General features: G+C 58.1%; 1 protein-coding gene across 4 annotated transcripts in view; it reads right to left on the bottom strand.

The window, feature by feature from the left end:
• Slc6a6 (solute carrier family 6 member 6) overlaps positions 1–23,927 on the bottom strand; it is a 56,354-nt gene extending 32,427 nt beyond the window's left edge. For 2 of the 4 annotated variants that reach the window (XM_046425418.2, XM_058572937.1), the window contains exons 1-3: positions 23,634–23,927; positions 14,419–14,462; positions 4,857–4,972 (exon numbers count right to left, since the gene is read on the bottom strand). In XM_046425418.2, the coding sequence (XP_046281374.1) occupies positions 4,857–4,875 (19 nt within the window). In that variant the 5' untranslated portion in view covers positions 4,876–4,972; positions 14,419–14,462; positions 23,634–23,927. The remainder of the gene's footprint in view (positions 1–4,856; positions 4,973–14,418; positions 14,463–23,633) is intronic. The other 2 variants (XM_046425420.2, XM_046425419.2) reach the window with 2 other exon arrangements.
• Between the last annotated feature and the right edge of the window lie 612 nt (positions 23,928–24,539).

Below are 24,539 nucleotides of genomic sequence, written 5' to 3'. Positions count from 1 at the left end.
AAGTGAGTCAACCTCTCTGGTCAAGGACTGCTCTAATCTTTACCAGGCCCTCCCTTCCCCAAGCCCAGAGCGTGGAAAGGCTTCTTCGTGCCACTCTGGGTGACATCAGCAAGCTCCAGATGCTCTGAGGTCACTGAGCTGAGCTGGTAGTGCAAGGACACCCAGGCCTTCCCTGTCCCTCTCGGATGGCCCGGCTTGACCTCACATGACACCCTGGCTGCCGGGCCTCCACCCATCTCTTATGGATTCCCAATGAGGCCACTCTCCGGGACACTCCAGCAAGGGCACCACACGGGGCCGTGAGTGTCCGGCCACGGGCATGGGTCCCCTCTGCCGGCGTCCGACGGTCGATTTTCCTGCCAACATGAGCTGTTTTTCCTGGCCCCGAGCCCAGGGTGATTTTGTAGCGGCCGAGATACATAATTCCCCATTTTAAGAGCTTCCTCTTTGGTTTTGACAGCCACAAGCCATCGGAGTGGCCCTGACCCAGGCTCTCTGGGAGGACGCCTCCCACTCGGCCCGACTCAGAACCCTCCCCGTGTCTCTGTTCCAGGGATGGCGGCCAGATCCAGCCGTGCCTGAAGGCCACTTGCCAGCAGATCACCTGGTCAAGCTCTAGCCAGATGCTACCCAGGGCCGGCCACACCGTGGGTTTGCAAAATAGTCCTTTGGTCCCCAAATTGTTAACCAGCATCAGACAGTCGAGTAGCCACTCTGGGCCAAAAGCTGCTTGTAAAGACAGTTTCCGGAGTCATCCCCAAATATTCTTGTGTTAAAAGCATCGGGGAGCTGAGTGCCGGGGCCCACGCCTGTCATCCCAGCGGCTCAGGAGGCTGAGGCAGGAGGATCGCGAGTTCAAAGCCAGCCTCAGCCAAAGGGAGGCCCTAAGCAACTCAGGGAGACCCTGTCTCTAAATAAACCACAAATTAGGGCTGGGGAGGGGGCTCAGGGGTCCAGGGCCCCTGAGTTCAATCCCTGGTACCCCCCATCCCCCCCAAAATAGCAAGACGCCTGTAGGTCGTTAGCTCGTGGCCTGATGATACATAAATACATATTAGATACCACTGAAGAAGGTAGCGCGCCACAGTGGGGTTTTGGGACAATGTGGGGCAGGCATTGAACTCTGTTTAACTTAAAAAAAGTAATAAGGAAGTGGGGGACCAGAGAGGTCCTCAAAGGACACAAAGTTTCAGTTTTCCACAAATAAACTCCAGATCCCGAACATGATAGTTACTAACAATATGTTGCAGACAGAAGTCAGCGGCAGGCCCGGTGTAGGGCACAGGCCTGCGGTTCCAGCAGCTCAGGAGGCTGAGGCAGGAGGATCGCAAGTTGGAGGCCAGCCTCAGCCACTTAGCCAGGCCCTAAGCCACTCAGGGAGACCCTGTCTCTAAATAAAATCTAAAAAAGGCTGGGGATGGGGCTCAGGGGTTGAGCGCTTCAGGCCACAGACCAGATGACAAATTAGGGAACTGGGTTCAAGGGCAAATAGGGAAGTGAAGGGCCCCGTGACCTGACGGGGAGATCAGGGGGGCGAGGTACATGATCAAGGAGGAGGCCAACTGGGGCCCGTCCCCAATGTCTGCCGCCGGACCCTCCCCAGGTTCCAGTCCCTGGCCCCAGTTAAGCGTCTAACAGGCGCCAATCAGTGAATACGCTGAGCCGCGTCAGGAGGGACCTTTTAAGAGCCCAGTGTGGGGGGGTGCAGTCCTGCCATCCCAGCCCCTGGAGGCTGAGGCAGGAGGATCCAAAGTTCAAAGCCAGCCTCAGCCATTTAGCAGACACCCTGTCTCCAAATAAAATCATAATAAGGGCTCGGGGGTAGAAAGCCACTGGATTCAATCCTAAAATTTATTATTTAAAAAAAGAGACGGGGGGGGGGAGGCACGGTGACGACATCTGTCATCCCAGAGGCTCGGGAGGCTGAGGCAGGAGGATCGCAAGTGGAGGCCAGCCTCAGCCAAAGCGAGGCCCTGAGCCACTCAGGGAGACCCTGTCTCTAAATAAGATGCAAAATAGGGCTGGGGACAGGGCTCAGGGGTTGAGTGTCCCTGAGTTCAATGCCCGGTACCAAAAAAAAGAAAGATTTAATCATTGAGTGGAATCATGCGGTCAGTAGCCTTTGGTGATCTATTTCTGGGCAAAGGCTAACCAAGCCCCCGGGGGGCCTCTTCTGAGCCAAGTTCATCCGGGAAACCAAGAATTGTTTTTTTGGTTTTGGTTTTGGTCCCAGGGATTGAACCCAGGGGCGCTGAACCACTGAACCCCATCCCCAGCCCCGTTTTTCTATTTTATCACGGACAAGGGCCTCACTCCATTGCTGAGGCTGGCCTCCAAAGCGCGATCCTCCTGCCTCAGCCTCCTGAGCGGCTGGGATGACTGACGGGCCCCACTGCTCCATAGTTTTGCCCAGAATAAACCCCAAAAACAATGGTCACCCACACTCTGGGGACATGCCAGGGTTGAGGGGTGTGGCGTGGGTCATTTCCTGGCCATCTTGTGTCATTTTTTCTCCTTGTCCAAACATCAGCAGGTGCCGGGTGTGGGGGCGCACACTTATAGTCCCAGTGACTCCAGAGGCTGAGGCACGAGGATCGTAAATTGGAGGCCAGCCTCAGCAATGTAGTTAAGTTCAGCCACTTAACAAAGACCCTAGATGGCTGGGGGGGACGGTGCTCCAGGCCAAGGTGGGAACCGGGATTTATCCTGCTCTGTGAGCTGTCCCAGTCGGGGCTCAGTCTGGTTCCTTCCCGGGCCTCACTTTTCCCTGGTGGCCTGGCCAATCCTGGCCTCCTGCTCTGAGAGGGGACTTGTTTTTTCTTGGTGTGTGGGGGGTACCTGAGATTGAGCTCAGAGCCACTTGACCCCTGAGCCCCGTCCCCAGCCCTTTTACTTTTTATTTAGAGACAGGGTCTCCCTGAGTGGCTTAGGGCCTCGCTTTGGCTGAGGCTGGCCTCCACCTTGTGATCCTCCTGCCTCAGCCTCCACTGGGAGGACAGCCGTGGGCCCCAGCGCCCGGCCTGAGAGGGGGTTCTTAAGGGTTCTCCTGAGGCTTTTGTGGGATTTTCTGATCATTTAATTCCCATCCCTCAGACTCATCCTTAGCTGAGGCCCTTGGACAGGGACCCACTTGGGACGGGTCATTGGGACGCCCTTTCCTCGGCCAAGGACCTCTCCCTGGTGACGCTATGAAGGAGATCTTCCTGGGCCCAGAACACAGCTCCCTCGTCCCCTCCTGAGCAATGCCCTGGGTGACACCATGGTCACACACACCGGGCTGGGAACAGGGGGTCACTTCCTGCCCCCCCCCACCATGGCCAGAGACGGGGTGGGGGCGGGGAGGGCGGACGCGGTTTTATTAAAGGACCAGGAAGAGCATTGGGCAAGTTCAGGACAAGGACAGGAGGTTCCCCATCTGCTCACGGCCACCCAGAGCAGGTTTCGAAGGGACCTTAGGGTGACATTCTCAGGGGCCCGGCCTCTGGGGGAAAGGCGAGCCTCTACCCTGGGGTCTGACCCAGACTCCACCTTGGGTAACGGAGGCCAGAGCCAGAGGAGGAAGGAGGAGGCCTCTGGAGAGGGGGAGGGACATCGTGTCCCCCCCTCCCCCGGGTCCGGGTGCTCGGGGACCTGTGGGTCCCACGGGCCAAACTCAGGATGGACCCACCTGAGGATTCTGCACAGCAGCCTCCAGACTGGGCCTCCCTGGGATGGCATGGGTGGAGGGTGTGCTTTGGAGGCTGAGGTTTGGGGACAGGTGACAGGGATCTGCAGGGGCTGGGGCCCATCTGCATGCCCTTCCCCCACTGCCCAGGCGGCTGCGGCTGCGGTGAGTCAGCTGACAGCAGGCTCCCGCACCCATGGAGCTAGCTGTCACCTCCTGTCCCCGGCAGTGCCACCCCCTCCCCTCCCCCAGCCCCAGGGCGGAGCCTGGCTTTGTGGGACGTGGGTGGGGGCGGGGAGGGGTGGCCATAAAGAGGCCATTTCCTGGGACTTCCGCTTTTTTAAGCTCTGCAGATTGTCACCTGACCTCCTGCCACCTCCCCGAGAAGAGCAAACCCCCGGTGGCGGCCCCTCCCTTGCTCTACACACACACCAAGAAGGGCCCTGGGTGACACAAGTCACAAGGGTGTGGCTAGGGCCCCGTGCCCACTCAGAACCAGGTGTCCCCGACTCTGTCACCAGGGCTCTGCAGGAAGCCACAGCTCTGTGGCCACCAGTCCCTGCTCCCGGGCCTCGGCCTCAGTGTGACCATCTGGGCAGTGGGCGCAGCAGGGGACGCTCCCAGGGCTGGATGCATCGGCCAACAGCCTTCCTGCCCGACTCCACCCTCGGAAGTGGACCCGGGTGCCCCGGAGGGGAGGCCCCTGCCCGGCACCACGGGGTCCCCTCCGTCACCGTGATCTGGAAGCCGGGTTTCTGGTCACCTGAAACCTGCAGAAGTGTCTGAGCACAGTTCCCCCAAGAGAGTCGCATACAGTGGCGCACGGCAGTCATCCTAGCGCCTAGGGAGGCTGAGGCAGGAGGATCGCAAGGTGGAGGCCAGCCTCAGCCACTTAGCGAGGCCCTCAGCAACTCAGGGAGACCCTGTCTCTAAATAAAACACCAAAAGGGCTGGGGACAGGGCTCCGTGGTTCGGTTCCCAGAGATGGAGGAACGCAGCTCTGTCCCCAAGAGCAGACCCCGTGACAAGACAGCCATTGGGAGGCCAGCCTCCTCCGCAGCCCGCACCAGCAGGCCGGGCAAGGGCTCTTCTCACAGAGCGGAAACCTGGAGGGGACCGTCCCCACAAACATCCCCCACCAGGTGGTATACAGTAGGCGCCAGAGGCTGAGGCGCAAGCCCTCGGTGCAAACCTGGGTAGATGGAGCTCATATCTAAGTCTGTCGGGTCAGCAGATGTTGGTGTCGCGGTGACAGCGGGTGACTTCCAGCCTTTTCTAAGATGGAGCCTAATTGCAGCTACTGCTCGGCTGCAAGAAAAACCGAGCGTTAAAATCCACACCAGGAGCCAACTCAGGACTGGGTGTCCCCAACTCTGTCACCAGGAGCCACAGCTGGGGACCCACTCCCTGCTCCAGACCCTGTCTCTAAATAAAATGCAAAATAGGGCTGGGGAGGGGGGCTCTGAGGCCGAGGGACCCTGGGTTCAATCCCTGGTTCCTCCCCCAAAAAGTCTCCCTAAACCTAGTAGCAGCCTCGACCCTCAGCCTTCACCCTCAGCCTCCACCCTCAGCCACAGCCCTGAGGAGCATCTCCAGGGTCCCAGATGGTGTCTCAGCGCTAAGACGGGGACTCAACAGCCCGGTCCTCCATTCAGCTGCTTCTCCCTGGGCCTCCCTGGCTCCTGGCCTCCTCAGCCTCAGGGGCCATGTGGGGGCGGGGGGACCTGCTGTCTCTGCCATTAAACTTGACTGAAGGGTGACATGGGTCTCCTGAGTTGGTGGATCTGAGCACAGATGTGGAAATCTGCTGACCACCCCCTCTTCCTGGTTTTGGGGAGGGGACGGGAGACAGTTCCCTGAAGAGCCAAGCCGGGTGGGCCACACCTGTCATCCCAGTGACTCGGGAGGCCGAGGCAGGAGGATCGCAAGTTGGAGGCCAGCCTCAGCAATTGAAAGAAATAAAAGTCCCCAGAAGGTGGTGAAGCTAAAATCTGCCGGTCCACACCCCTCAAGGCTGAGCTTGAAGGAGACTGCGAAAGCCGGCACCGTCCTCTGGGCGAAAACTGAGGCCCGGGTGGCGGAGGAGGAGGAGGTTGTTGGAGCCTGAATAAAAAGCCTCAGCCTCTCCTGTTGGGGGTTCCTAGGGTCAGCTCAAGTCCTCTTTCCCACTCCAGAGTTGTCCCCAGATCCCTCCGGGGGTCCTTGGGGACAACCCTGCCCACGCCCTGTGCACCCGGCAACCTACCTTGGGTCCACTTAGGGACTGACTTAGGAGAGGCTGGGGACGTAGGAGAAGAGAGGTTCCCATTGGTGGTCAGGGGGGAGGGGGCGAGCTGGGCGAGTCCCCAGCGTGGGGACCCTGGTGCCCTCCGAGGAAGATCCCCTTGCCCCTCGGGTCCCCAGGAAGCCCCCAAGCACTCCCATGTCTATCCCCTGCACCCTCCCCCCCCCTCCAGGGAGACTCCTGTCCTCAGAACCCCATTTCCCAGGTAACCACAGCTGTTGGTGACCTCACAGGACATGAGTCACACAAGAGGATCCAGGGTAGTTCCAGCAAAGGGCCAGAGGCTCTGGGGGGGGAGGGCAGATGGGAACAGGAGGGGCCAAGCCAAGGTGACTTACGGAAGGGAGGGAGGGAGGGAGTCTCAGGACAGACCAGGCCAGGGAGGACAGGGGATAGCCCACGCCTTGGTTCTATGCCTTAAGATATTTTGGCCATGAGGTCACAATGCTTCTTCCACAGTGGCACAGAATATCTGCACTTCTTTTTTTTTTCCAGAAAAATACAGTTCATGAAGGATGCTCCTCTGGAGGCTGAGGCAGGAGGATGGCAAAGTGGAGGCCAGCCTCCACCACTTAGGTCTCAAAATGAAAAAAAATTTTTAAAAAAGGACTGGGGGGTGTAGTTTGGTGGTAGATCATTTAGCATGTGGGATGCTCTGGGTTTGGTCCCCAGGACCAGGCACACACATGAAAGGAGAGGGGGGGTCCCTTGGAAGCCACCCACCATTCTTGGTGGATGATGGCTCCTTCCTCAACTCTAATCCTCCCTCCCTTCTCTGGTGGTCACAGACTGCGGAATGTTCTAGAGCCCTGTTCCAGATGGGCTGAGGACCCGGGTTTATCACTGTCACTGTCGTAGCCACAGTTTTTTCCTAATTCCAAGCTGGTGGGATTGAAATGACACGAACTGCACCTAACACTGTGGACCTGGCACTGTACTAGGCAGGAGCCATTTGTGAATCAGCCTTCAGAGTTTTCTTCTGAAGTCATTTGTCCCTGAGGATGGCTGCTCACTTATCTCCGAATTCATTCCAAAGGTCACGTGTCTTTATAGCATCATCCTCTTAAGGGTCTTAGGGGACAAAAGGGACGTTTGGAAAAGTCTTTAAATTATGCAAAGTTCTCTAAGTGGGCAGCCAATCCCGGGCAGCCAATCCTGAGCATCAATTCTGGGCAGCCAACCCTGAGCAGCCAGTCCCAAGCAGCCAAACCCGGGCAGCCAATCCTGAGCATCCAATTCTGGGCAGCCAATCCTGGGCAGCCAATCTCAGGCAGCCAATCCTGAGCAGCCAATCCCAGGCAGCCAATCAGGGACAGCCAAGAAATCCCAGGCGGTCAATACTGGCTCCAAAGGCTGAGTAGGGGGTGCAGCAGGCTCTACGACCCCCAGCGCCCTCAACCCCAGTCAGTCTCACCTATGAGGCGAGAGACTGCACCCCACTTGGCAGTTCAGAGATGTTGGGTGACCTGCTCAAGTTTGCCCAGGCAGCAGTCAATGAATGGACTCCAGAATCCTAGACAGAACCGAGGTCTGGGGCATCGCCTGGTCCTGTCCTTTGATGCCACTAACTCCGCCCCTACAACCTGATGCAGGAGTAAACCGAATTGCTATTATTTTATTTATTTTATTTTTATTTTTTAAATTTATTATTATTATTTTTTATGATGCTGGGGATCCAACCAACAGCATTGCCCGATGGCACACATCTTCATGGGCTAGATGGCAGGGGCAATAGCTGCAGAGGTGACAGCCAGAGGCCACGTGCTAATAATCCAATGCTTTCCCATTTAATTTTTCTCCAGGACCCCTGCGGTGACAACTAACTACCCCTCAGGCTAGGGAAGAGATTTTCCTCCCCCAGCCATTTAAATTCAGCCTCTTTAGAGTAATTAGTTGGCTCCAGTACAGAGGTGTGGCTAATCTCCCCAACTAACCAGGGGAAGGGACCGAACCCCAGGGTTTCCTCCTATTCTACAGCTTCTGAAGACAGAGCCACAGCCTCCCTCCCTTCCTGTGTCCCCAGCTGTCCCCTAGCCCTCCTTTGAGTACCAGAGATTGAACCAGGGGTGCTTAACCACTGAGCCCCATCCCCAGCCCTTTTTTATATTTTATTTAGAGACAGGGTCTCGCTGACTTGCTTAGGGCCTCGCTGAGGCTGGCTTTGAACTCGCGATCCTCCTGCCTCAGCCTCCCAAACTGCTAGAATTAGGGGCATGCGCCCCCATGGCCGACTTGAACTGTCACTCTTGAGCCACCACAGGGCTTCATCAGCTTCCCCACCCTGTGCACAGGCTGGGCTATCGGAAAAAAAAAAAAAAAAAGTCTCCTTTTCCTTCTTGGGCACAAAGGATACCGGCGATTTAGGCCATCTCTATAAATAGCCAAGAAAATCCATTCTCTTTAATTGACTCCTGTTATTTATTTGGTCAATCAGCTCCTCTGGCCCCCCCGATGGTCGAGTCCTATATTAATTTCCTCCCTGACACTGTCACTGGAGAGGAGGCAGCCTCCTGGCCTCCCCAGTTTTCTCCTTGAATTCTACAGCAGCCTCCTTTGGAGACCATGTCACCGAGATCCGCCTGTCTCTGTCACCTCCGCCTGGGCTGCAGCTCTTAAGATTTTAGTGGGAAGCTAATGAGCTACTTGGCCAGCTGCAGGCGGAGACCTCAGGAATGTGGCTTCCCCCTCGGACCATCAGTTCCACCATCTGTGAAATGGGCTCTCTCCAAAGACACGTGAGAAAGCTTGAGGCAGTGCACAATCGGATTTGCTCCCTGGGGAAACTGGACACTGCCTCACCCCCCGGGGACGATCAGATGTCTTTTATTTCATGTGTTTGTAGGACAAATACGGACGGTGGCCCTTCTTTCGCACCCAGCTAAGCCCTGGGAAGAGAGGAAATCAAACACCCAGGCTTGGAGGTCGGTCACGAAGGGACAATACCAGATCAACGCGCTTTCTCCGTTGGGTGCCCTGTGGTCAAAGAGGCACATTCTGCGGAGGGGCCTTCTGCGGTGGCACTGCGGTCCCCTCCCTCCCAAGGCACCTCAGGCGCTCCCCAAACCACGTGAGTCTGCAAAGTAGGTTAGCCATCTCATTAGAGTGGCTCTCCTCCGGGGACCTGTGGCCGCGCCTGCGATTCTCCTGCAGCCGTGTCTGGGTGAGGGCAGAGGACAGGTGTCCAGACAACCAGGAGACACCGGTCGCTGCCTTGAAGGGGCACTTGGGACCAGGAAATGAGGACTTCTGGTTCCCAGGGGCTGGGTGCCCAAAATGAGTCAAGACCAATCACTGGGTGTGACATCTGAGGTCACCCAACAAGACCACCTGCTCAGCTCCGCCCTCCTCCCCAGAATGCAGGCCACGCCCTATCTGATCTGGGATCCCCCCCTACTGATGAGGGTACACCCCATCCTACCAGGCCACGCCCATTCCCACCAGGCCACGCCCCATCCCGCCAGGGGCCCGCCCCATCCAACCCAGCTCTCCCCCAACTGACAAGACCTCGCCCCATCCGTCCAGGCCACGCCCCATCTGTCCAGGCCACGCCTAGCCCCACCAGGAGCACGCCCCATCCAACCAGGCTCTCCCCCAAACGACAAGACCACGCCCCATCAGACCAAGCCACGCCCACTCCGGTTAGGTCACGCCCACTCCCGCCAGGGGCACGTCCCATCCAACCAGGCTCTCCCCCAAACGACAAGACCATGCCCCATCAGACCAAGCCACGCCCACTCCGGTTAGGCCACGCCCACTCCCGCCAGAGGCACGTCCCATCCAACCACGCTCTACCCCACATGACTAGACCACGCCCCATCAGACCAAGCCACGCCCAGACCGGTTAGGCCACTCCCAGTCCTGCCAGGGGCACGCCCCATCCAACCCGGTTCTCCCCCAACTGACAAGGGCACGCCCCATCCATCCAGGCCACACCCCATCCATCCAGGCCCCGCCCAGCCCCGCCAAGGGCACGCCCCATCCATCCAGGCCCCGCCCAGCCCCGCCAAGGGCACGCCCCATCCAACCGGACTCTCCCCCAACTGACAAGAGCAAGCCCCATCCAACCAGGCCACGCCCAGTCCAGCAAGGTCACGCCCAGTTCCGCCAGGCCACGCCCCATCCGGCCAGACCACGCCCAAATTAGCTTGCGGAAGTTCCCCACACACTTTGGCTCTCGGCCAGGCCTTGACAGAGCATTTCCGCTTCCCAGGGTGGCCTTCCGGTCCTGTGCCCACCGCACAGCCTGCTGTCACTCAGAACATCTGGCAACATTTTGCAACATTGTTATGTCCAAAGCCTCCTCCCCACAGAGGACTGGGGACCTGGCTGGGTGGCCGAGCGCTTGGCCTCCTCCCTGGGGGGCCCTCAGACTAAACAGGGAGCAGGTCACCTTCAGGTCCCCAAGGGCCAACCACAGGCAAAGTCCACCACTTCAGGATGACTGTGTGGGCACTTTCAATTCTCAATTTTCGGTGGCACAGAGTTCCCCCAGACCTCCCCCGCCATCAAATACTCCCACTGAGACTTCACCTCACTCAACGGGAGAGAGGTGACAATGTGACACTTCTCAATGACTGGAAAGGCCAAAGGTCCTCACCCCATGAAGCTGAGAGGACGCTGCTTCCCCAGAAACATCCAGCAGGCTGGGCCACACGGGTGTCACTCAGCCCAGAGACGGTGACTCCGGTTTTGTCTCTTGTAGGGTAAGAGACACGTCCAAGGTTGGAATGAGTAAATGTCACTAAGTCACCCCGAGAACACTTTAGTATGACCGTGATTGAGACGCAGAAATGTTTGCACTTATGCTTTTCAAATTCCAGAGCTCTGTGGGGGTCTCTGACCCAGTAAATCCTCCAGGTGGCTCGGGAGGCTGAGGCAGGAGGATCTCGAGGACTTCAAAGCCAGCCTCAGCCAAAGGGAGGCCCTAAGCCACTCAGTGAGACCCTGTCTCTAAATAAAATGCAAAATAGGGCTGGGGACGGGGCTCAGGGGTTGAGGGCCCCCAAGTTCAGTCCCTAGTATGCCCCCCCAAGAAGAAGTACCATCCAAAAACCCCGTGTAGGTGCCATGGGGGGTGGGCCAGTAAACTGGGGAGCTGGACCAAGGGCCACTACTTTCCCTAACCAGGACAAGACCCCGTGGGGACACGGGAACTTATTTTCTTTCTGGGGATCCACCCAGGGGCGCTTCATCACTGAGCCCCCCGTCCCCAGCCCTTTTTATTTTTAATTTTGAGACTGGGTCTCGCTGAGTTGCTTCGGGCCTCGCTTTTGCTGAGGCTGGCCTTGCACCTGAGATCCTCCTGCCTCAGCCTCCCGATGCTCTCCCACTTTGACAGTGGACAACTCTGGTCTCTGAACGGCTCTGGCAATTTCTAAACAGAATTTCTGTCCTTAAAAAAAAAATATTCCCATTAGACTCTTGCCAGGACTAACAGCCATCACGGAAGATACCCCCGGGGGGGTGTCCTCAAGGAGACCCGAGCTTTCCTGTCACACAGGTTGGGCCAGAAGAGAGGCACCTGCCTGTCCTGCTCTTTGTGAGGCCCCATCTTGTGGCATGTGGATAACTGCGCTGAAACCCCGGGCTCCCAGTTCTGACACGTGGCTTGGAGCTCTGTAGCTGTCCCCCTCGAGACCCAATTTTTGCTCCCCTGTCACCTGAGTTCAGTAAAAACTGCCTTATGAAGCAGGGCGCAGGGCCCACGCCGGTCGTCCTTTGGGAGGCTGAGGCAGGAGGATCTCAAGGTGGAGGCCAGCCTCAGCCACTGAGTGAATCCCTAAGCGACTTAGCAAAACTCTTGTCTCCAAATCAAAAGGGCTGGGGATGTGGCTCAGTGAGTGGTTCAATGTCCCTGGTTCAACTCCCAGTCACTACCAGCAGCTCCTCGGGAGGCCCCGGCAGGAGGATCGTGAGTTCAAAGCCAGCCTCAGCCAAAGTGAGGCCCTAAGCAACTCAGGGAGACCCTTTCTCTAAATAAAATGCAAAATAGGGCTGGGGACGGGGCTCAGGGGTTCAGCACCCTTGGGTTCAATGCCCAGTACCTCCCAAAAAAGAGAGCAATCTCGGAGCACTGCACGGAGGAGGTGTTGTCGGACAAACCAGAGGGAGAGCCGCTCTAAGCCTCAGTGGTCTCTTCTGCAAAATGGGCTTCCCAAGTGGGCACCCCCCAAACAAGTCTCCAAAAGGTTCGCCACCGGCCACCTCTGATTATGGCCGATAAAGCCACCCGCCCCACCCACACACACCTACTTTATCCTGGACACGGTCCAGCCTCTTGGGAGAGGGCTCTTTCCCAATGCCCGTGGCTACTTATTAACTGGCAGAGAGGCCTCCCTCGGAGACGGGGAAGGGGCTGGACTTGGAGTCTGCTCCTGGCCTGGGGCTTTGAGGACGGTGCTGCACCCTGAGGGTACCCAGGTCAGATGCACCAGATTCCACCTCTTCACAGCCGTTGGCGGACCTGGGAGAAGTCACTTCGCCTCTCTGGGCCTCAGTTTCCCCATCTGTAGAATGGCGCTACAGGGTGAGGCACCCGGGATGGGGGTCCGTCAGTCAGCATCGAACTGACTTAGCTGGGATGGCTACCCAAAAAGGGAGGAGCCAGGAGCTACACCTGTCGTCCCAGCTCGTCGGGAGGCTAAGGCAGGAGGATCGCAAGGTGGAGGCCGGCCTCAGCCACTTAGCAAGGCCCTAAGCAACTCAGCGAGACCCTGTCTCTAAATAAAATATAAATAAATGTCAGAAGGCACCCGGGGAGACACCTAAGAGGATCAGACAAGAAACCCGAGCTTCAGAGTTTTGGGGGAGTCTGTATTGTAAGATATATTTTTCACCAAATGCAAAATTAAGGGATTTTCAATTTTCCGAGGTTGAAAATCAGTTAATAAATCGGCCCAAAGAAGAAGAATCTATCCATTCAACGGCTTCTAGAGACACCAGTGTGATCCTGACCGAAAAGCCATCAAACAAATGCCATCCACGGAATGTCACCAGGGCCTATAGATTAGCTATCAGAGCTGTGTCAACGCAAAGGAGAGTCGCGGCCTGATAATCCACACAATGGCCCTTGCTCTTTCGAAATACCTGGGGGAACTGGGGTCAAGAGGGAGCTGCCTTCCGCCCCAGTGATTCAGCAAAAGCAAAACAAATCCAACAAAAGGAAAAAAACAAAATGCATGTGACTATTTTTATAGAACACAGGGACAGAGGGGACAAAAGGAATGTAGTTAATATTAAGTGTAAGGGAATCGAAGTGAGGGGGTGTCAGGTGTCCAATCTCTGGCAACGTCTCTGAAAGTTTGCAATTTTTTTTTTTCCCAATAGAAAGTTTAAGTGGGGCCGAGCTTTGGTGGCCTGCACCTGTCACCCCAGCAGCTGGGGAGGCCGAGGCAGGAGGATCGAAAGTTGGAGGCCAGCCTCAGCCACTTAGTGAGGCCCTGAGCAACTCAAGATAAAAAATGCAAAGGACTCGGGATGGGGCTCTGGGGTACAGTACTTCTGGGTTCAGTTCCAAAAAAAAAAAACAATAAAAATGTTTAAGTTTTTAAGAAGTTTAATGGGGAACAGGGGCCCATGGCTGTAATCCCAGCCATTAGAGGCTGAGGCAGGAGGATCAAAAGGTGGAGGCCAGACTCAGCCATTGAGTGAGACCCTGTCTCTGTGGTACAATGTCCTACTTAACGTGTCCTGGCTTAGAGCTGCCACACCACCCCAACCAAAAAGTTTGACAGATCAGAGATAATTATTGTTATTAATATTATTATTTGAGTACTAATTATTATTATTATTATTATTATCGATATTATTATTTACAGTACTAATTATTTATTATTGTTATTATTATTATTATTATTTTATTATTATTATTTGCAGCACAAAGATTCAAACCCAGGACCTTATGCATGTGACGCACCCATCTCTAATCTCCACCCCAAACCCCTGACCAGACAGAATTGGGACCAGAGCCCGAGTCCCCAGCTCACCCTGTGCCTTGGACCTACTGGTTCCCCCTTTTTTGGGGGGTGGGTACTGGGGATTGAAGCCGAGGCGCTTAACCCCTGAGCCCCGTACCCAGCCCTTTTTTCTATTTTATTTTGCTAAGTGGCTGAGGCTGGCCTCCAACTTGCAATCCTCCTGCCTCAGCCTCCCGACTCTCTGGGATTCCAGGCGTGGGTCACTGCAGACCAGCTGGTGGCCCCCACTTCCAGGACCAACTCAGCAAAGCTCTGCCCCCCCCCCACTAGACGCAGGCAAGGCTGTCCCCGAGAGAGGCCAGCGCAGGCAGGCCGGGCAGGCACACAGGAGACCGGCCACCTCCAGGTGACGTGAATCAAGTCCCGGGTTCTCAGGAGTCTGTTTTCTCCTTGAGGCTGGGGGAGGCGTTGAGGTCCCCCCCAGATGGGGGTCATCCCTGCCCCAGGGGAGGCAGCAGCCCCACGGAGGAGGGGGGGTGTCAAGAGCTACTTACATTTCGGAGCCTCCTCAGAAGGGACTGTGATTCTGATTGTGCACCTACGGCAGAGAAGAGAAAGAGAGACCGTGAGCCCCCGGGACACCAAACCCCAAAGGGACGGGGACCAGGAAATCCACAGGTGTGGCTCAACAGGTGTGCGGCGGGGGAGGGGGGCGCACCTGTCCTCCCAGCAGCTCGGGAGGCTGAGGCAGGAGGATCGCAAGGTGGAGGCCAGCCTCAGAAATTTAGCAAGGCCCTGAGCCACTCCTCGAGACCCTGTCTCTAAATAAAATAGAAAAAGGGGCTGGGGACAGGCTCAGGGGTTAAGTGCCCCTGGGATCAGTCCTTGGACTCCACAAATTTTCCTGCTGATCTTCCAAGAACTGGGAACAGCCTCCAAATAGCTCCTCACCCCAGGCCCTTGGGCTGACATCCAATCCCGCTGTGGGGCCTCGACCCGACAGGCTGCCTGGGGACACTGGCTGTCTGCAAGGACCTGGCCGGCTCCGGGTTGGCCCCTGATTGACATCCGACTTGGCTGCTTGGAAAAGCCTCCCGCGGCTCTTGGATCGGGGACACTTGGGCTCCTAAGAGGCTTCCCACCCGCATCCTTTCCAAGGTGGCACGAGCCCAGGGGACCAGACTGTGCCAGCTCCAGCCTGGTGACCTTGGGCCAGCAACCTGCCCTCAGCTGGGGGCCTCGGGATTTTCAACGACAAACTGGGGACGCCCGGTATACCTGGGTGCCTTTGTGCATTGATTTATTTTCCGTTTTGCGGTGGAGACTCGGCCTCCTGGGCTCCAGAGATCTTCCAGCCTCAACCCCAAAATCCCAACCCTAAGGAGCAGGTCTTGAGATCCTGCATTTCCAAGCAGCCCCCCTGGCTGTGTCCCTGCCACTGTTCTGGGGACAACCCTGAAAAGTGAAGGAAACAGAATAACAGGCCCCGCAAGGTGGTGCCCGCCTGTCATCCCAGAGACTGGGGAGGCTGAGGCAGGAGGATCGCAAGTTGGAGGCCAGCCTCAGCCACTTAGTGAGACCCTAAGCAACTCCGTGAGACCCTGTCTCTAAATAAAAAAGGGGGTTCTGGGGGCGCAGCCAAGTGGTGCAGAGCCCCCTGGGTTCAGTCCCCGGTGCCAAAAAAAATTAATAATCGTCAAATAAACTACTGGTGAGTCCCCAGATGGAGGTGAGAAGGGACATGGGTCCCACCTCTGCCCGGCGGGTGGCCATCCATCCTGGTTGGGAACTCGGTCACGGTCCAGGTAATAAATATAGTGGAAAGGGCCTTCCAGGTGACAGATTTGGGTCTTTCTAGAATAGTCTTTGTTCCTCTCTGCACAAGGCTCAATCTTTGATGTTCCAAGACAGAAATTGCCCTGTGCTGCTCGGACCTAGGGCAGAGGCCAGTCCCCAGGCTGCCCTGCAGCTGGGGTTCGGACGGCAGGAGGCCACCGTGGGGCCTCCACCTGCCTCCTGCACCCCTCTCACCAAAAGCAAATCCACAAGCACCGAGCAGCCCGACCAGAGACTCTAGGCTGAAGGGTTGAAGTTGCACAGCACAGACATTCCTCTGTCTCCCCACCATCTGCTGCCCCGGAGTCATGACCTTGAACTCCCTGGGAGCAGGATGTCCGTCTCCCACCTACCTGAATCAGATGGGTGTCCCATGCCCAGCCTGGGGCACTTCACGACAGGGGACAGCACCAAAGGGGTACTGTGCCGCTCAGCACCACCCACAGTGTGCGTGCTGGAGGCAGGGTGGGGACAGGAGGGGATCCACGCAACACCTCCCACTGTGGCCTGAAGTCATTTTGCAAAGCAAAACCAACAGTCGGGGGGCACGGTGGTGCGCGTCTGCCATCCCAGCGGCTCGGGGAGGCTGAGGCAGGAGGATCGCGAATTGGGAGGCCAGCCTCAACAACTGAGCAAAACCCTGTCTCAAAATTTAAAATTAAAATAAATAAAAAATTTAAAAATGGCTCAGCTCCTGGGTTAAAGATGATAATAATAATAATTTTATATAATAATATAATAATCATCAGTTTATATAACCAGGAGGGACCAGGGGTACAGGGTGGTGGCTCCGGAGCACTTCTGTGGGAGGCACAAGAGACGCCTCAGGACAGAAATAGATCCCCGGGTACCTGTGGGAAGGAGCTGGGGGCTCATTTTTTCTCTTTTTTCCTTTTTAAGGTTCGTTCTCATCTCGAATCTTCTACTAATCGTGGCAGAAAAACCCACATAAGTTCCTGTATTTTTCCTAAAACCTGGAGGCTACACCTCGGCTCAGAAAAATCCGCATCCAAAGCGGGTTTCGGACCCCTGAAAAAACCCGTAGGACAACGGTCCCCTCCTAGAGGACCCACGGGGACTCGGTGACCTGGACTCCCACAGAGGGGTCTCTGCGCCCAAGCGCTGGGGAGCCTTCCAACCTGACCTGTGTGATCTCAGCAGGTGAGGACCAGAGAGGGCAAGGGATTCCACGAGGTCACACAGCAAGTCAGAGACCCGAGGGGCATTCAGACCCTGGAGTCCCCGTGCCCAGTAATGACACTTTGGATTTTCCTGAGGGCTTCCGTGGTTACTCATTAACCCCAACTCCGTGAGGGCGTTGGTCTGTTTTGTTCAACAGCCACATCACTGGGGCCTGGGACAACAGCATGTAAGGACCCGCTGGTGCCAGGCACGGCGGGTGGCACATGCTGTAAACTCGGCACCTGGGGAGGCTGAGGCAAGAGGATCGCACCTTTGGAGGCCAGCCTCAATTATTGAGTGAGGCCCTAAGCAGCTGAGCAAGACTCGATCTCCAAATAAAAAATAAATCAAAAGGGGCTGGGGACGGACGGGGACAACGTGGTTTGGTGTCCCTGGGTTCAACCCCTGGCACCCCCCGCCCAAAAAAAAAGAAGTCCAAACCACAGGCCTCCTTTTGGGAGTCAGGGAGGCTGATATCCTCAGTGTCTGCGCTGAGCACCTACTACGGGCCAGATCCCTATGATGGACACTGGGGCTTCTGTCCCCTGTCCTCAGTGTGTCCTGCATCCAGAGGATCAATACAAGACCATAACAGTGTGACCTCAGACGGACAAGAGAGTCCGTGGCCTCAGAATCGGGTGATTTTAATTCCACTTGGACACATGATTTTTTTTCGGGGGGGGGGGGAATACCAGGGATTGAACCCTGGGGGGTGCTTAACCCCGGAGCCCCCGTCCCCAGCCCTTTTTAATATTTAGAGACAGGGTCTCACTGAGTTGTTGAAGGCGGCCTCCACCTTGCCATCCTCCTGCCTCAGCCTCCCGAGCTCTATTCCACAAAGCACTAGGGAGCCACGGAAGGCTCTTGAGCAGGAGTGTGGTCTTCTGAGAAGTTGGCTCCCGGAGGCCACAGCGAGGGGACATGGTGGCTGCCCAGGAGGGCTTTGGTGACATGGGCCTGCAGAACTAAATGAAGGTCTGTGGAGTCTGGACCCAGGATTCCCTCAGGGCCGAGTGGCAGGTGCCCATCAGCCCGGAGCCAGAGGGCGGAGCCCTGGGGACCTCCCCCTTCCGGCAGCACCCAGGGAGCATGACTCGGCCCAGACCCAGGCCACCGCAGTCCCCACCCCCCAGCAACTGGCAACCTCGGGTTGAGGCCTTTCCGCTGGAAAGAGGTCGGTGGCAGTGACTCACTTGGCACTTTTACCGTCTGTGACAAGTCACCATGGCAACGGGACTTGCAGAAGGCCCCTCCTCGGGGCCGTCCCAGGAGCCACTTCCCCGGCCTTTTTTATATTTTTAATTTTGAGACAGGGTCTGGCTTCAGTTGCTTAAGGCCTCTCTAAGTGGCTAAGGCTGGCCTCCACCTTACGATCCTCCTGCCTCGGCCTCCCGAGCTGCTGGGATTGTAGGCCAGGCCCGGCCCCCTTCTTGGATTCTTGGATTCAGGACGCCCTCCCCTGTGTCCCTTGCGGAGGGGACTCTTACCTAACCCCCCCTGGGACCAGTGCTTCCTGTGAGGGCTTTATCTTCCCCTGCTGATAGATGTGTCCCTCAGACCTCAGCCTCCTCCTCCGTAAAGAGGGTGGGCAGGTTGACTGGATGACCTCACTCACGGTGCCCACGCTCCACCGTCCAACGGACCCCTCTTGGTCACACCTGTCCCCGGGTCCTGTTTGCCGGCCCTTGGTGTCATCACCTGGATTGTTCATTAACCTCCTCCTGATAGACCTCTTGGTATGCACTCCCTCCTCCTGTGAGGCTGAGCACAGGGACCATTGTCTTTATGCCTGGCATGCAGTAGGTGCTCAATAAATACTGGCGGTAGAGCCAGTGGGACAGAGACGGGCTGAGGCATGGAGGGGACTCTGCCGTCTGTGGTCCTTCTACCCTGTCCTAAGTCATTTATCTGATGAGCTCAGGTGCAGAACTTCCACGGGAGAAGGGATAGTCAATGTGGGTTCCTACCCGGGGCATGAGGATCGCAAGTTGGAGGCCAGCCTGGGCCACTCTTTGCAAGACCCTGTCTCAAAATAAAATAATAATAATTGGGCCCGAGCTGGGGCTTGGTGGTGCACACCTCTCATCCCAGCGGCTTGGGAGGCTGAGGCAGGAGGATCGTGAGTTAGAGGCCAGCCTCAACCGTGGCGAGGCCCTAAGCCACTCAGCGAGACCCTGTCTCTAAATAAAATGCAAAATAGGGCTGGGGACGGGGCCCAGGGGTGGAGGGTCCCTGGGTTCAATCCTGGGTCCCCCCCCACCCCAAAGTAAAAGGGCTCCTTCGTGTCCCTGGAGGACCACAGGGTCCTGTGTGCCATCTCAGGTCAAGTTCAAAGCCACTGGGTGGGAGTGTCTGGTTCACTGAGCTGGATGCTGTCCACCGTGGTCAGGCAGGACAGGCCGAGGAGGTCATCGGTTCCCGGTGTCCGGGACAGTTGGCAGCGCTGGGTTCTGACGCGCCGAGGGTCCACAATGGCCCATTGTCTGAGCAGCCCCATTGGCAGGACCAGGGGCAGGTCTGGTGCCATCTCTGTTCAAAGGAAAATAAAACTACCCCCTGAAGGATCACTCTGTACTTGATACAGTTATTATTATTTTTTTAATTGTTTCTGATTTGTGTTCCTTTTGTAATTAAAAAGTGAATCTTCTCCAGGCTGGGGCAGCCCGCGCCTGTCATCCCAGCGACTAGAGAGGCTGAGGCAGGAGGATCACAAGTTGGAGGCCAGCCTCAGCCACTTAGTGAGTTTCTAAGCCACTTAGACCCTGTCTCAAAATTAAAAAAAAATAATAATGATAATAATAAAATAGAAAGGACTGGGGATGGGGTTCCCAGTCCCGGTAGAGCACCTCAGGATCCAGTCTCTGGTGCCAAGAAAAGAAATAAAAAGATTCCAAGACTCTCTTCCACAGGACGCTCATTCAGGATTTCCAGGATGCGCCTGGAATCTCACTTTATTGGTTTAAAAAAAAAGGGGGGGGGGATTCCAGATAATTCTTCTTTTCTTTCTGCCCCCCTCTCCCTCCTTGAAATCGCTCAGGCTGGTCTGAAGTCATGAGCTTCCCGAGATCCTCCTGCCTCAGCCTCCCCAGTAACTGAGACGACAGGTGTGCACACACCAAATGTGGCTTAGTTTTTGATTTTTTTTTTTTTTTGGTGCCAGGGATGGAACTCAGGGGCCTTTGACCCCCGAGCCCCGTCCCCAGCCCTGTTTTGTGTTTTATTTAGAGACAGGGTCTCCCTGAGTGGCTCGGGGCCTCCCTTTGGCTGAGGCTGGCTTGGAACCCGCGATCCTCCTGCCTCAGCCTCCAGAGCTGCTGGGACGAGAGGCCAGGTCGTTCTTCTGAGCTGGGGACAGTTAGGGCGGCTGCCCCTCCTCCAGCCTAAGCCGCACCCGGGGCCCTTTGTTTTAGGTGTTTTGTTTTTAGAAACAGAAAAGCAAATTCCTGCTCCTAAGCCCCAACCCTAGCACCAGCCTCAGCTCCGGTTTCCAAAGGCAGCCACTGCCCAGGTGAGGTGGGAGGAGAAGCCCACACGGCCCTGTGTCCATAAGTCACCCTGGGACTCCCAGGACGGCCACTCCCCCATGTTTCCAGAAATACCTTAGGCAACTCTCGCTGGCACAGAAGACGTTTTGTACCCTAACCCATGGCTGGGCCACCCTGCGACTCCTGGAACCCCAGCAGCCTCGTTCTCACCATGAGGGCTCTCCAGGCTGGACTGGCTTCAGTCCTGCTCTCCCCAAATCCTGTTTGTCTCCCTGCTGACCTCAGAATACAGCCCAAGCCCACCCAGCCAGCCCTCGGGTTCCTCGACCATCTGGCTTCTGCCGAATCTAACCCTGGATGGAGGAGGTGGTGGCATCGCAGCCTCTCGGGAGGCTGAGGGAGGAGGATCATAAGGTGGAGGCCGGCCTCAGCACCTTAGCAAGGTCCTGCCGGGCATTTCCAGAACCAGAGCTCCTCCCCAGAAGCCATGAAGTCAAACCAAAGCCGTGGACCAGGGCAGGTTGGCCAATGTGGAAAAGTGAGATACAGCCCCCAGAGAATCTGGGGCTGGGCACGGTGACGCACACCTGTCATCCCAAGCAGCTCAGGAGGCTGAGGCAGGAGGATCACAACTTGGAGGCCAGCCTCAGCCACTTAGAGCCTAAGCAACTCAGGGAGACCCTGTCTCTAAATAAAATATAAAAAAGGGCTGGGGACGGGGCTCTGGGGTTGAGGGCCCCTGAGTTGGACCTCTGGTACTCCCCCCCCCAAAAAAAAAAGAATCTGGCTCTTGCTCACAGTGTTTTATCATCCGGGATCTTTGGAAAGAGTTTTGGAGAAGGAACAGCTCCCAAGTCCCCTGACAGATTGACAGAAGGACAAATTGGGTTGGAAAACAGAGTATCCACAGCCCTGAGTGCCTCTCGGGAGGCTGAGGGTGGCCCCAGGAATGCAATAGAATCAGGGCTCCCTGAGAAGGCACAGAGAAAAGAATCAGGTACCTAAGTGATGTCCCCGTGGGTCCCATCCACTCCCCGCCAGCCCTGAGGACTGGGGGTGCCCTACTTCAGCCTCCACTTGCCAGGAAGTCAGTGACCAGAGCTCTCAATCTGCCACCGTCCCACGAAGACAAAGTCTTCTGGGCGGGTCTCAGTTGGCCCATCTGTGAAATGGGCACAGCGACCCCTCAGGGCCTGGGGACTGGGCCCAGCAGAGGTGGCCCTGGATGGCTCAGGATGAGGAGAGGAAATTGGGAGGGGCGGCCGGCAGCTGGGCCACCCAGCCGTGCCAGGGTGTCCCCAAAGGACAAGTGCTCAAGATGGCACGGTGGCCCTGGCCACATACCACAGCCACCCTGGAGCGCTCGTGACACCCTCTAATCGGCAGTTCTGCGGCCCAGCTGGGCTTTACAGCTTACCACAGCTTAGGGCGCCTCATCTCCCCCAATCCCCTCAAGGACGCCGTGGGGCTGGCCTGTGGGTGTCCTGGCTGCCTGGACGGTCCAGCTGAGGTTCACAGAGTGAGTCACCCAAGGTCACCATTGAGAGCGAGCCCAGCTCAGCTGCCCAGAGCCCAGCTCCCGCCTGCCTCTGGGATCCTGGGGCTTTACCTGCCCAGGGGGCCGCAGGCCACGCCCACTTTCCAGGTGAGGAAACCGAGGTCCAGCAAAGGTGGCCCCAGGTCAAGAGTGGACAGAACCCGGGGAGGGGGGGGACACAGCCTCTCGCCATTCTGCCAGTCCCACGGGGCTGTGGAGTCTCAGCCTGGGGTCCTCGGGTGGCTCTGGAACCTCCCTGAAACATCACCCAGGTGACATGCCTTCCCCACCCCCCGTGGCCACCTCCTCACGCCCACCCCACGGTGGCTCCCCGGGTGACTCCCCGGTCCCTGGTGGAGGGAGACAGGCGGTTGCTAAGCGCTCACCCTCTCTCTCCCGTAAAAATAAACTCCTTCTGGCTGGGAGACGCTGGACCAGGTCCCCTCCCTGGAAGCCACCAAAATAAATAAATAAATAAATGGAATGAAATTCTTTTTTTTTTTTTTTTTTCCATTTTACAAAGGTCCCCCTCGGTGACATTGATTCAGGGCCCGGTTTGCTGAAGTCCAAAGGGAGCCTCGGAATCCTGAGCCCCTCCATGGCGGGCTGCTGGGTTGGTTTATGTCCCCAGGCAGGAAATGGGGGCCAGGCTGCCTCCCAGGCCTCTGGGGCTGGTCCTGGGGGAGGCTGGGATCTGGCAGGAGCCCGGGCAGTGACCAAAATAGCCAAGCCGGTGGCCCTGCCCAGCACACACCTCCCTCTGGGTGTCCAAGAGGGACGGATGGACGGTGGCCTGCGGTTCCCCTTCCAGAAGGTCTGGGACAGGGGGAAGGTGGTCCCCCCAGAGTCCCCCCCCCTGGGCAGCCTCCCTAGTGGGAGGGGCATGTGAGCCTCCACACCAAAAGAGGAACCCGCGGGAGGAAGGGGAACCCTGAGCGACATGTGCCCCACGGGCCACCTCGCTGCCCACGGTCGCCTGGCTGTCCCTGCCGGGGCCTGGGTCCCGCCACTCAGGGCCACCTGCACACACACACACACACACACAGAGGCAGCGCGGTGAGGCCATGCCTCCCGGTCACCTCTCCTTCCCACGCGGTCCCCGCCCTGCAGAACCCGTTGGGGCCACCGAACCCCTTTTGGCACTGGGGATGGGGGACACCCTCCCAGGCACAGCCCAGGGGCACAGATCACAGGACCCAGCCACCACACTCGGGGACTCACACACACGTGCACACGGCCAGGGACTCCCTCGGAGGCACGGTCACACCCGGGTTCACGCTCACGGGGACCCGCGAGAGAGAGGGCACAAGTCCCCAAGAGCCACAGCCACACACCGCCCGCAGGTACGCGCGCGCGCAGCCCGGGAGACCCGGAGAATGGCCCACGGCACTGGGTCGCCCATGTGCACGCGATGCAGGCGACACGGAGAAACGGCCACCCTTTCGGGCATCCACGGGGACCACCATCACGGGGACAGAGCCGGACGGACAGACGGACAGACAGACTCCCAGGCGCGCACACACCTGCCGCTGCACCGCGAGCCCCAGACCTTGGGGCTGGGGGTGTGTATGGGGGGGGGGACAATAACACCGTCCCCCCGCGTCGCGGCACGGGCGACCCCCCTGGGTCCCTCCCTCGGATGGAGCTGGAGACGGGGAGGTGGCCCGAGCGCGGGATCCGGGGGGCAGGGGACGGCGGTGCGCGCCCAGCTCCGTGTCCCCTCGGGTACCTGCGGTGGCCTCCGCGCTGCGCTCGGCGGCGCCGGGTTCCAGGGGTCAGGAGCGCTGCCCGGTGGCTCGGTCCCCGGCCCCCTCGGCGGGCTGTGCGCGGCGATGTCCCTCGGGGCGTCTCTGGGCTCGAGGTTCCCGATCGCGGGACACTGGGCCACCCGAGCGCGGCGGCGGCGGCGGTGGCCGGGCTCCGGGGCTCGGCGCTGGCCGCGGTGCGGAGGACGCGGTAATTTATAAGCGGCTTCTTCCTGACCTCGCGTGTCTGTTGTCTGCACAGGCAGCGCTCAGCATCGCCCATCCTGCTGGGTGGAAAAATACCAGCTTGGCCGGGCCGGGGGCGGGGCCGGGGCGGGGCCGGGGCGGGGCCGGGCCGGGCCGGGGCGGGGCCGGGCCGGGATGGGGGCCGGGCCTGGGCGGGGCCTGGGCGGGACCTGGTGGAGCCGGCCTGGTACCTGGGCGGGGCCTGGGCGGGGCCTGGGCGGGGCCTGGTGGAGCCGGCCTGGTACCTGGGCGGGGCCTGGGCGGGGCCTCAGCGCCCAGCCCCGCCCCGCGCGCGCCGACACACACGCGCACACACAGGCACACACACCGGCTCGCAGGCACGCACGCGCGCACGGGCTCGGTCACACAAAGAGCCCGGGCTCGCCTCGCCGAGCGCGCGCGCGCACACCCTCCCACCGCGCAGGGGACGCTGGCGGGTGCCAAGGGGTTCAGCCTGTCCTTTGGCCCCCTGCAGATGAAGAGCCAAAAGGGATCCAGGACCCCCCCACCCCCCCCACCTCATCCCTCGCTCCCCCTCCCCCCACACCCGGGTCCCCCTTTTCCTAACCAGGATCCCCAAGCCCTGCACCCGTCACCCATGCACCTGGATGTTCGGGGGAGGAGCACATGGGGTGGCCACGTTC

Source organism: Marmota monax, unplaced genomic scaffold, assembly GCF_021218885.2.
Source record: "Marmota monax isolate L192 unplaced genomic scaffold, Marmota_monax_Labrador192_F-V1.1 WCK01_AAM20220418_F8-fsc00028, whole genome shotgun sequence".
NCBI classification, from domain to species: domain Eukaryota; kingdom Metazoa; phylum Chordata; class Mammalia; order Rodentia; family Sciuridae; genus Marmota; species Marmota monax.
The sequence above is the reverse complement of the archived record's forward strand: the minus strand, read 5'-3'. Positions and strand labels throughout refer to the sequence as shown.